Source organism: Mauremys reevesii, linkage group 6 (assembly GCF_016161935.1).
Source record: "Mauremys reevesii isolate NIE-2019 linkage group 6, ASM1616193v1, whole genome shotgun sequence".
NCBI lineage: Eukaryota > Metazoa > Chordata > Testudines > Geoemydidae > Mauremys > Mauremys reevesii.
The window spans coordinates 13,488,351-13,501,591 of NC_052628.1; the positions used below are offsets into that span (position 1 = coordinate 13,488,351).

A 13,241-nucleotide genomic window follows, 5' to 3' on the forward strand; every position below is an offset into this window, starting at 1 on the left:
ACAATGACTACGTAACATCCACAGGCGGTGCCCTTGGGGGAAGTCAGAAGTTGACCGCCAGATGTCCTCACTTTTAATCCAGTGCCTTAACTGCAAGACACCATTAAAAACTTCCATCATGCTCCAAATTATTTGCATTACAGTGGCACTTAGGGTATATGGCGACATAACCCACAGCGCACAGCCTCCCAGCCTGGATCAACAGACTTGGTCTTGCAGGGCTTGCACTGGTGCTTTGAAAATACCAGTGTAGACAGTGCTTTGAAGCTGCAGCTTGGGCTGCTGCTCAGGCTTTGAAGCCCAATCTGCAGCCTGAGCTGCAACTTCAAAGCGCTGTCTATACAGGTATTTTTAGAGCACAAGTGCAAGCCCAAGTCAGTCAACTCATGCTGAGAGACTTGCTTGCCATGCGCTGTGTAGACATATCCCTAGAAGTTCCAATAGGAACTAGGGACTCCCCTTTGAGCAAGGCACCATAGAAAGCTATAGCAAGAGAAGCCCTGCTGAAAAGAGTTTACAATATAAAAATAGACAACATATACAAAGGGAGGGGAACAGAGGCACAGATATAAAGCTGTGTTGCCAGTGCTTACAAATTAAATTGTGAGTCTCAGGATATTTCATGTTTTTCTTGAAGTTACTGGAATCATGTATGTGGAAGTCTAAGCTTTCATTTAAGCTCCACAGGTCCACTGATAAGTATTTGTAGGTTCCTTGTACACTGGATAGGAGGATGTGCCAAAAAAATGACACTAATCAGGGTTACTGTAGTGTTCAAAATGAAGTGAGCAATAGTTGTGTCAAAGCTGGAAGGGACAAAACCACAAATGCACAGCGTATGACCTCAGCATCAGGCCACATAGCTTATCCAAGTTTCAGACTGTTCATAAGTGCAATTTATGTGATGGCAAAACCATTTTGTCTTTCACCCAGAGTGTCACTTTTCTCTAGCTACTTCTCTGGAAAAAAGACAACCTCTGACCTACTACTTATGATCCAATTTGGATATTTGCCACAAAAAGTGACTTCCACTTTTATTTACAGTTTGGAAAGTTTTCTTTGTTAAATGTAGACTAAGAAATCTTCAAGTTCTAAACAGATGATACAAAACATGATTAAGTATGACAGTTGTTCCAATAAAGGATATTACTTCAGATTTACCTTAAGCTCCGTCTAATATGTACCTAACTAATCTCACACAGTGCAAATTCTCCTGCCATTAATTCTGGTTTCCTTGAATTTAGTTCTCCCCCTCAACACAATACAGAAGATAGTAATTTTGCTTTTGAACTCATTTTGAATGCTGCATTACTTTATTTTCTCCCAGAAGGGGAGATAAGGCAGAAAACTCTAAAATGAATTAGAGCAAACTTGGGCTAGTGTGAATGTTGAGACTGAAATGACTTCTCTTCCATAAGATAATTCACTAAGTAGAGTGGTTGTGGGATATGGCCGCTGTCAAACATTAATAAAAACCACCATCATGAGAATTAGAACTTTTATTAGTGTATTCACATATTAGGCAAATGCAACACGCATGAAGCTTATTTCTTAGGTTCACAAGTTCTACCAATACATCAGTCTACTGGTAAAACTACCACAAACTGGTAAATGCATTTCCAAATTTTTAAAAATTGCCTGGCCCACTTTTTCAAGGCTTAATTTTTGGTATTGCTTATATGCCCTATTTATTATGGCATAAAAATATCCATCACTATCTTCAATTCAGTCAACTGATTAAAAGCTGTAACACTGGCCACATTTTGTTCTCAAAGCTAAGTAATCACTAGCTGTACTTACAAAGTACAGTACTAGTGTAATGAATGAAAGAATGAGGGGAGAGGAAAACCAGACAAAGGCAATCCTGCTACTGCCACAATAACAAAAGAATGACAGACAGCTAGATCACAAGATTGTTAGTAAGATGTATATTTTTCAAGTCAGAATAACCCTTCTATACAGTTTCCCAACCCTTCCCCAACCCAGACTTATTTGTAGAATATAATTCAGATATTTTTAGTATGGTGCAGATGTAGTGTCCAAGGGTTCACAATAACATGCACTGTATTGAAGAACCTAAAAATCCTCCTTTGCTGGTCATACCTCAGCAACCACTACCCTAGAGGTTTTGCAGAAGCACCTACTTTTACAAGGCTCATTATTTCATAATGAATGCATATGATCTGGTATGTAACTAAGCCATACAAAGCCACTCAGATCAAAGAGTTTACATTCCATCACTAAATATGTTTAAAAGCTGCATCTATTTAAAACCTACATGGAAGAGTCTAGTTTATCCCTGGGGAAAGCTGTTTAAAGGTATTTGGGTTCAAAAAGTAAACTCAAGATTTAAGTGACATCTATTTAAAATATAGGTGTAAAGGGGTAAGCCAATAGCTTGTAGGTTTACATAAGTCTCTTTCATGAAATGAAAATTTATAGTAGCACTGAATAAAGTATTTGCTCTTAATGATTTGAAGTACAAAAAAAGTCACAAACGCCTCAGTGCCGGCAGTGTCAATGCATCTATTGCCGGCAACAGATGCATTACTTTGGATGGGGAGGGGAAGTAGTAGGCTCCTAGTGTGATGGGTAGACTCAGAATTTACAATATAAATTCATTTTGGGCCCCATTAACTATACAAAGTGTTTAAGATTTCAGAGATGAAACTCAGGCATTTCTTTCCCTTCCAAAGGAGGGATTTTCAAGAAGGCAGCAAAAAGTTAAGCTTTTTCTACAAGGAAAGTCGGCTTCCCCCCACCCCACCCCACCTCTTTTTTTTTTTTTTAAGGAGAACTTTAAAACCTGCATATATAAAAAATATAAAAAGAATATAGGATTAGAGAGAACTTGGAATTTTATCAGAAGTTTGCCCAAAATTAAAAAGAGCACACATCTGTTTATGGGTACTAAAAATGTAGAACAGCACAATACTGTGATATTGGAGATCATGATACATTACCTGTACATATACGCAACTATTCATGTTATTGATAAACCTTTAGGACACTCAATTATACACCCAATGAAAACACCATTAAGAGTCTTTAGGACTGTCCCTTCCTCCTTCAGAAGGTGTTTCTATACACTAAATTTTCATCTAGTATCAGAGTACAGGAAACAGAATCCACAAGGTGCTTTAATTGATGAGACCTCAAGTGCTGTTTTTTTTTGTTTTTTTTTTAAAAATCTTTTTGAATAGTAAACAGTTCATGGGAACCACACACAAATACTAAGACGAGCTGTTATATTAAGTCTGTTGACTGGACTTGATATTTAGCCCACTGGTAACAGAGGAAGGTGTTTTACGACATGCTGGAGCAGCGTACTGAAGGAGAGCCCATCTGAGTCAATACTTTGTCCAACCATTGTAGAGGTCCATTCAGATGGAGTTCAATCCAGCAAGGAGTGCTTGTTACTGTTTGCCGTCTGGAGAAGAAAGAGGAAAAGACGTTACCAAGAGACTTTGGACGCCTGTATAGGTGTGTTTCAAACAAAAAAAACAAAAAACAAAAAGTGAGAGAGAAGACTAAAGCACTACAAAAATGAAACTTCTTGGAAAAAGATTCTTCGCAAATATGTACAAGCTACAGCTGTACCTTAGGGGTTCAATATTAATCTCCACATACACCAAGATTAAATTGGCTTTGTGGCTTTTGGTCCAACTGTCACATTAGAAGGAGATCAGCTTTACTTGTATATAGATTTATTTTTAAAACCAGACTGTCCACCCTACAAACTCAACCTGATACCCATATTTGAGTCAAGCTGATATTTAAACTTCTCAAACTCACTAATATTAAAAAGTCCTGAAGGTGACATTAAGCACACAGGAAAAAGCTTAAGTAACCCCCCTTGCCTTCAAAGGGTTTGCACAGGTAGTTGACTGGAACTTGACAAACTAGTTTATTATTTATGCACAAGGATTAGAACAACAGAGCCAATACAGCTAAGTAATAGTAATACTGTAACCAAAAGAAAGTGTCAGATCTGCCGATTATAAAAGTTGCTGCAGAGAAAATTTTAAGGAAGCTGTGCTAGAAACAAGTGCATCATAACTGAGCGTGTGGTTACACAGGTTAAGTGTTATCTTGCAGAAACACCAAACATCATCTCTGCTGATTTCCTGTAACTTCTCTGTAGTGTATTTTAATTTCCTCAAACAACTTCAAAATTTTATACTTCTATAATAGACTAGGGAAATGTGCATTTTTTCACATGTCAAGCTTTTTATTTATGGCACTCTGTTGCTGAGGCTTCATTAAATTTTTAAAGTAACAATCTTAACTCCCAATACTCCTATTTTAGAGACCTGCTATTCCAGTGGTCCCCAACCATTTCTTTTGGTGGGCGCCAAATTTCTGCGGCATTTCGGTGGCGGTGCCTCTCGACAACGTCACTTGTCAGTGGCAAGTGGCGTCATCGAGAGGCATCGCTGCCAAAACGCCGCAGAAATTCGGTGGCATTTCGGCGGATGCTCCACCGCCCGCAGGCACCACGTTGGGGACCCCTGTGCTATTCAAAAGAGGTTCTCTCAAGTAATTTCTTAAGAGAAAAAGGTGGTATCCAAGTACAAGATGTATTATACTTGAGCAGTTATTTCACTTCACAGGTCTGTAGGAGATCAGGCCTTGAGTGGGTGAGGGCCAGACTCAGGTGAAATCCATGGGAGTTTTCCTGACCTAGGACTGCAGGATTAGGTCCACTGTTGCTAAGTAGTTTTATAGATTTTTTTCCCCCTGGTATTTATAGCTACCTTACACTCAGAACGAGGAGTCATAATGCAACAGAGCCAGCAGTTAAGCAAGCAATCCTGATGACTTCTACTTTTGTCACCAGGACCACCACTACGAGTTTACAACATGCTTTTTTCCAACTTTATTTGTATAAATAAGAGGAAGTGTAAAAGCAGAAAAAAGTTATTAGACCAGCATCCCAACGGACCAAGGTGATATTTATTGTGATTTTACATTCTGTAGAAGAAATGAGGCAATGTCCACCCTCTATCAAAGTGCATTCTGGACTACTTCGCCATCTTGATACTATATACCAGGGGTCGGTTACCTATGGCACGCTGCTGCCTGACAGAGTCCTGGCAAGCAGCAGCGTGCCATTAAAAATCCTGCCCTGCTCAGCCCAGCGCGGCCTGGCCTGCTCTTCTCTGCCCTCCGCTCTCCCCTCCGCGGGGGCAGAAGCTTGGTCCTGCCGGCTCCCCTGCCTCTTCTTCCCTAGTGTGCTGGGTTCCTGCCCCTCCTCCACCTCTCCGTCCCTCCTGATGGCCCTTGTGAGGGAGGGGTCGATGGCCCTTGCGAGGGAGGGGTCGGGAAGGAGCAGAGTCAGCATGCTCGCTGCTCCTGGCGGAGGCAGAGAAGAAGGCAGAGGCAGGGCCTTGGGGAAGGGTGTGTGTGGAATAGGGGGCATATCCCCTCCTGCCCCTTGCCCTGACCAGCCCCCCAGACACACATCCCAGGCCTCTGCCCTGACCCCCCCACCCCACACACACACACACACCAGCCCTCCGCCCTGAGCCCCGCAGACCCCCCAAGGCCCCTGCCCTGAGCCCTGTGCCTCCCCTCATATACACCCAGCCCTCTGACTCCTTCACCTGCCCCACGACCCCAGCCCTGACTCTAGCACCCCAACACATCCCCAGCCCCTCCCATCCCATGCACCCCCTCATTCCCACCCCCACCTGAGCACCAAACGGGAGCTCCTGTACCCGTACCCCCCCCACACACAGTCCCATCTACACCCCTCGCACCAAATGGGAGCTGCCCAGCTAAGTGCCCCACACCCAAACCTCCTGCCCCAACCCTGAGCCCCCTCCCTCTTTCTAGCTCCTGGCCAGACCCTTCACCCCCAGCCCTGTGCTCAGTGCACTCGCATGCCCTCAGCTCAGTGCAGAGAGAGGAAGAGAATGGGCCAGAACCAGGGAGAAGGTAGGTACCCACTGTATGTGGGCAGGGCCAGGACCCCAGACCGGCAGCGGGCTGAGCGGGTCCAGCAGCCAGGATCCCGGCTGGCAGGAGCCGGCGGATGGAACCCCTGAGCGGCAGAGGGCTGAGCCGCTCAGCCTGCTGCCGGTCTGGGGTCCTGGCCACCGGCCCCGCACAGCCAGCTGCCGGTCTGGGGTTCTGGCTGCCGGACCCTTGCCAGCTGAGGTCCCGGCTGCAGGCTCCACTCAGCCTGCTGCCGCCCTAGGTGAACAGAAGCCCAGACCAGCAGCGGGCTGAGCGGGCCGGCGGGGTAAGATCAACATTTTAATTTAATTTTAAATGAAGCTTCTTAAACACTTTGAAAACCTTGTTTATTTTACAATACAACAATAGTTTAGTTATATAATATATAGACTTAGAGAGAGACCTTCTAAAAAACATTCAAAAGTATTACCGGCACGCAAAACCTTAAATTAAAGTGAATAAATGAAGACTCGGCACACCACTTCTGAAAGGCTGCCGACCCCTGCTATATATTTATGCCAGAACAAAATGTACCTGGCATAAAAATCTCCTCTCTCATCTCAAGGAAATACAATCCATTTAGTCCTCTTTAAAACAGAACAGAAGTTCCATGTAGCCCATTACTATATCTCCTCAACTGGACTACCTTTCTTCAAATAAAAAGGTACTAAAATTGGACAGCAAGTTCATGTGTTCTAACCTGGGCCCTATAATTGCTTCTTTAGATTCATGCAACACATACAAACCATCATGTCAAGCAAAGAACAAACATTTTGTCTACCAAAACAGCCAGTCCTACTACCAGACAGAAACGCGTTAATGCAAGCTTTTGTTCTTAAGTTAGGCACTGATTCATCCTTGCTTATCTTGACCTTCCCAGGGATGTAATTTTGGAAGTTTCACAAGGCTGATAAATTCTACTTAATTTCATCATCTTACATTTAGGCACCTCAGACCACTTACCTGAATCAAGATTATCCTGTATAGCTGTAAATATCCTCCTGCCTTAACTACACCACTTAAATTATGAAACTTGTAGATGACACTAAATATTACAGATAACCAAGAGACTTCTCCAAGACCAATCATTTACATACAATCCTGTTTTTACTTTTACCTACAAATAGTCCTAACTCACCTTTGTTCACTCATCTAACCTAGCTTTGTAACTTACCTAGCTCATAAAAAACTGGCAACGGCTTAAATTTGCTACTAGACAACATAGATTAGCCAGTTATCTTGCCTAGAAGTGTTTATTATCCATAAGCCACCAAGAACTTAATATTCTCTGTCAAAACATACAGATGCAGAGAAACTAGATTAGCATCCTTTCCTTTTCAGTAAGGAATAGTTACTTAGCCACTCTACCAATAGCTCCACTGGATCTTGCAGACCCAACGTTTATTAGCCATTTAAAATTCAACACGCGCACACACACACACAAAATACCCTTACCACTGCAACCTTCGGCACGCCCTTCTCTCTTTATGAAGCTCTGTGTGCTTCAAGTTTTGGCTCTCTGCAGTTTGAACACTAAAATCAGTATAGCTAAATGAGATTAAAAATAATGTTGTATTTAATTTTGCTTTAATGTACACAATCCCTTTGAGCCAACTCCCAGCTCTAAACTTGGGCCAGTTTTCCCTCTAGTTTACCTCTTCCTAACAGAAGCACTTCCAGTTTATTCCATGACTCAAATTCCTCGTTTTATCTCAGATCCCGATCTGAAACTTGGGACGGATCCATTTTTAAACCCAAAATGGTGACAAAGCATCAGTAGAACCTAGGCAGCATTAAATATACACCTTCAAAGCCTGAAATAATTCCATTTTACAGTAATTACATATTGTAGAGATGTTTCATATATCAATTCCCTATTCTTTCTGTGGAAAACTTCAGACATTTGAGGGTTTTTTTTTAAATTGATCGCACACCTCTCCCCCCAGGGACAAAGTAATCCAAATTTTTCTGCAGAGCTTCTCAGCTCATATAAGTCAGATGCTGTTCCTCCTGAATTCCCATATTGTACTTTATAAAGAACCCTTTCCTCTATAGATTTAATTTGCCCCAATTGAGAACATAACTGGAATAAATTCAACAATGAATTAAAAAAAAATTTCCATTCGTAAAACTGTTCTTAGCAGTTTTACTACACAAACACATACAAAGTTATCATATTCCTGCATAGTTACGTTTTCCACAATGAGTTCCAAACTCTTTCCCATCTCCCAAACATGCGTGCTCTAGCTGTTCTATTCTTTATAATACACTTATTGAAAGAGTCATTCCAAATTTATTCCTTGGTTACCATCATTTGAAAACAACATCACATCTTAAGCAGCTCATTACACTCCACATGGAGCAGCACTGAGACACAATGGCTTTATGTAGATCTTACAAAAAGGCAAGTAATCACAGCACAAACTTCAAAGTCACCAGATGGTGGAGAGAGGTTCCACCACAGTAAGCAAGATCAGATGTAAGAAGTTAAATCTAATTTCTAGAACACCACACTTTTATCAGAAAAGCTAGTTTACTGCAATGTGAGACAAATTAACATATTGATCCATAAGGGTTTGAGAACACTCACTCCCATAGAAAAGACAGTGACCTTTTCTGTAACTGGTTTTCTTTGAGATGTGTTGCTCACGTCTATTCTACAATAGGCGTGCGTGCTTGCCACGTGCACCGGTGCCAGAAGTTTTTCCCCTAGCAGTACCCGTAGGGGAGCGCCCTAGCAACCCCTGGAGTGGCACCTCCATGGTACGGTATGAGGGGCGCTGCGAGCTCCCCTCAGCCTCAGTTCCTTCTTGCCAGACAACTCCGACAGAGGAGAAGGAGAGCAGGATGTGAAATAGACATGAGCAACACATCTCGAAAGTGTCTTTTCTTCTTCGAGTGATTGCTCATGTGTATTCCACATTAGGTGATTCCAAGCTATATCTGTTGGAGGTGGGAAGGAGTCCACAAACTCTCAGGACAGAGAACGGCCCTGCCAAACCTGGCATCCTCCCCGGACTGAGAGACAATCACATAATGAGAGGTGAACGTGTGTACGGAAGACCATGTGGCAGCCCTACAAATGTCCTGAATGGGGACATGGGCCAAAAAGGCAGCCGACGAGGCCTGCGCAATTGGTGGCCTTCACAATTGGTGGCAGAGGTATTCCCACTAGGTCATAACAGGTACAGATGCACAAGGTGGTCCAGTTGGAGAGCCGCTGAGTGGAGATCAGCTGACCTTTCATATGCTTGGCCGAGGCGATGAACAGTTGTGAGGACTGCCCAACATGGGTCTAGCCTCTGTCCCAGGTTTACTCCAGTGCTGCAGTGAAGAAGGCCTCTTCCTAACCTTCTTGGCGTGCCCCGTGGATGGGGAGCAGTGCCGAGTAGTCGATGGCGCCGAAGGGTCGCCGCACACTGACACCGCGGTGCCTGGGCCGACTCAGTGTGGCACGCCGGAGCCATCTCCATCAGAATAGCCCGGAGCCTGAAGTCCCTTTCTCTCTTAGTCTAAGGCTTAAACAACTTGCAAATCTTGCAGTGATCGCTGAGATGGGTTTCCCCCAAACAGTGTAAACAGTCTGCGTGCGGATCATTCACTGGCATAGATTGTCTACAAGTGTCACATGACTTAAAACCCGGGGCACAGGGCAGACCCCAGTCCGAGCGCACACGCATTCACTCACTACAGGTACTCTATACTGAACGAACAAGCAGTTTTGGGGATGAGCTACAGCAAAGCTGGAGCAGAGCAGTTCTGAAGCACTTTCACTGACAGCAAGGAGGAACTGAGGGTGGGGGGAGCACACAGCACCCCTTATACTGCACCATGGAGGCGCCACTCCAGGGGTCGCTATGGCGCTCCCCTATGGGTACTGGTAGGGGAAAAACTTCCGGCACCGGTGCACATGGCGAGCATGCACACCTATTGTGGAACACACTCGAAGAAGAAACATAACTGTATTCTCTTGTTTTATTTGCTGACCGTGTATTCCTAATAGTGGTGGCAGTCTAATCATCTGCCTTTCAAGCTGGGGCATTAGTGAGACAGGAGGAAGGGGAGAAAATTGATTAGAGTAAATTTAAAAGTAAAAATGAATGTTTCATACCTGTATTCAGCCCCCCATCCTTTAACAAAACTCATTCTTATGGTACACATTCTAGTTAGCTGATACACTGCTTCAAAACCCTGATTCACAGATTGAGCCAGAAGAGCAGCAAATTCCTGGTTATTAAAGATCTTCAGGTTGCATCCTATGAAGAGGAAAAAAAAGGTTTAGAAAACTACAGCCCATGCATACTTGCAGGCTTTCCTAAAAGGGCAATGTGAACAGCCAACTTCTAGAAGTTAATAGGAAGACAGTGCATTTAAATTTACTCCATTTCTTGATTAGTATATCTTGTACTTGTGCTCTTACCTGGTGGAATTTTGCATACCGTTGCAGGATGCCAGCCATATCTTTGATTACAATTGGGGCTCTGAACGAAGATTGCGCTATCACTTAGGCACTCAGCAAAAACTTCCCCACCAATGTAATACAGACGGACTCCCCTTCCTGAAACAAGATTAGTAGAAGCTTCACTTAATGATATGATCTGAACTGGTTGACACATTAGAAGACTTCTTTATTTCACTGAGGGCCAACTCCCCCCCCCCAGAACTGCAAGGTGAATCAGTTAAGCTGGCAATATGGCCATATCGCCAGCTGACACCTGTAGTGAGAGCAGGATGTGGTAAGAAGAATTCCTCCTCCCACAACCCTAGAATGTATTGTTCTTGAACGAGAAGAAAGAATTTATTGTCAAGAACAGACTTTCTTCCTTTTATTTAGTACTTTGAGACAAAGCAAAGCAATCAGAATCAAAGTTTGAAGGCAATGCTGATTCCTCACATACTCTCTCTCTTGAAGCAATACTTGCAATTAAAACAAGTAGATTAACTTTCTTATTAAATCTTGTTGATTTTAGTATAAATACTAGTGTGGTAGGTGAAGCAGCATGTGCCACAATACTCTGAAGAAGAACAAGGCTCATGGATAGTCTGCTACTTCCTCTCACCTCCAAGGCCTTCCTCACACTGAATAGACTCCTACCCCACCCCTACCCCAGTTTGTCACAGGCACCACAAGACTTCATTTGGCTCTTACAAAAAGGCAGCCTCTTCCTGCTCCTACTTAATATGAACTAGCTCTCCTGTCTAGAAAAATACCTGATCTGAATTAGTTATTTTCATATAAACAACATATTTCTAATGGCAAGCTATTGCTAATGTAATAGCTCATTCAGCAAGGAGACGCACTATGAAAAGTGATTTTTATTTTTTTGTAATTCCATTTCTTTAAAAAAAATATTTGCTTATTGTTCTAGGGGTTCCCAATTGGATCTCTTTTTACTGACAGTTTTGCTTGAGCAGTTAAATTGTATGCTGGTAGTTACCAAAAATCTAAAGTTTTCATAAACAACTGACTTTTAAACCACAATTGCTTTTTGAAAGTTTTGATTTAACATGAAAGATTTCACCAAAAAAATCCACATTGAAATCCAGCAAAATAGAAGTTTAAGCTTTGCAAGTTGACTTCTGCCCCTCCCCCACCACCAACAGCTCTAATGAAAGGCCAGAGTCACAACACAATTCAGTACTGCTAGAATTTTATTAAACGTTGCTTGTTTCGTTTATTGTTCTCATTTAATAATGTCCAAGTCCTATGCTGATCCAATTTAAGCTGCAACACTCAGAACTTAGCAAAAACCATCCAGCTCTATTCAGGTAAGTGCCATTACCCTTAAAGAGATGGTTACAAGATTTAGAACATACCTATGTGTCGCCTTGTCATTTCCACCGTGGCATTTCTGTTAACGTTGGAGAGCAAACCTAGACAAAATCTTTCTGAATTTGACGGGTCTGTAAAACCATCCACAGTCAGGGAAGGCTGTGATGCATGGAAGGTTTCTCCCACTCTCTGATTCAGTTCATAATACGCTATTGAACACCAAAACGCAGGCTCTGAATAAGTAACTGGCTGTAAGTCTGAAAACAAGAAAAAGTGAGAATTCCTGTGATAATGAAACAGATGTTTAAAAAAAATTTTTACCCCGCTCTTTATTTCCTCAGTTATAAACAGCAGTTGCTCAAATCTACTGAATAAGCAGTGATCGTGTGAGGGTGTTCCCTCTCCTGGATTAAAGGGCTTAGAGATGGGTGAGAATGATGAGGGGCATGGAAAAACTAATTAAAGAGATTGAAGGGACTGGGCTTGTTCTCGGAGACAAACAATGTACGTTATAAAAGTATACAAAATAAAGATTTTATATGGAAGATACATTGGGAGCATCTATTAACTTTTCATAATACAAGGATAAGAGGATATTCCTTTTAAAAAGCAGTAGCTTTAAAACTGATAAGGCATTACCCATTCATATGGATAACAGGAGTATCTCAGTGTTACAGTACATGCTTGGGGTGGGGGAAGGGCAGGGTGAGGGGATATTAAAAACACTTGTTTCAGAACATAACGACCAATAGTTAAAGGTTGGCTTGAGAGGAAACTTTTTTTTTTTTTGTGGTCAGGCTATGCCATAACTATTTCTGTAGCATTTGTTACTTGCCACTCAGTCACAGGATACTGTACTGGATAGACAATTAGTCCACAGTATAACAGTGTTATGTTCCTGTGCAGAATATGGGCTGTGAGGAGGAAATTCTCTCTGCATGATCTATAGAAAATGAAAACTTAGTTACTGATTGATTATAGCTCATGAGCTATTGCCAAGACAAATCAATTTGAACCAATAACTATATAATCCAGTAGGAGGATTAGTTTACAATTCTACATTGAATGTCCAAAACACAGGGCCACTGATAAGAATATTGGGGTCTTAGGAAAAAACCTTTGCCTTTCTACACTGTCCCATTTGATTGTTAGTTTTCCCCTTCTAGCCTCTTCTTCACCACCCAAATCTCTTCCGTTGTACCTTCCGAGTCATCGCCCTGAGTTATTTTTCCCATTTTCACCTTCAGAGGTTGCTTTTCCCAACACAGCTTCTCTTGATTTTCCTGCCACATGCCCTTCCCCATGCCTGGCCAAGTCAGGCGAGTCTGTGGCCCTTTGTAATTCTTCCTAATAGTTATGCAGCAGACAGTTGATGACACCTCAGCAAGACAGAGGTAGGAGGAAGCAGCTGTTCCCTTGTAGCCACAGGTGACACTACTGTGTAAGTGCACTAGCATACTAAAGCAGCAGTGTGATAGCAGTCAAGTCTAGGCAGCTACTACAGTGC

At 42.5% G+C, this 13,241-nt stretch overlaps 1 protein-coding gene across 4 annotated transcripts in view; it reads right to left on the reverse strand.

The window, feature by feature from the left end:
- Positions 1-1,483: 1,483 nt before the first annotated feature.
- SMAD2 (SMAD family member 2) overlaps positions 1,484-13,241 on the reverse strand; it is a 90,284-nt gene continuing 78,526 nt past the window's right edge. For 3 of the 4 annotated variants that reach the window (XM_039544507.1, XM_039544504.1, XM_039544506.1), the window contains exons 8-11: positions 11,779-11,991; positions 10,382-10,519; positions 10,073-10,217; positions 2,790-3,430 (exon numbers count right to left, since the gene is read on the reverse strand). In XM_039544507.1, the coding sequence (XP_039400441.1) occupies positions 3,307-3,430; positions 10,073-10,217; positions 10,382-10,519; positions 11,779-11,991 (620 nt within the window). In that variant the 3' untranslated portion in view covers positions 2,790-3,306. Of the gene's footprint in view, positions 3,431-10,072; positions 10,218-10,381; positions 10,520-11,778; positions 11,992-13,241 lie in introns of all 4 variants that reach the window. The other variant, XM_039544505.1, reaches the window with a different exon arrangement.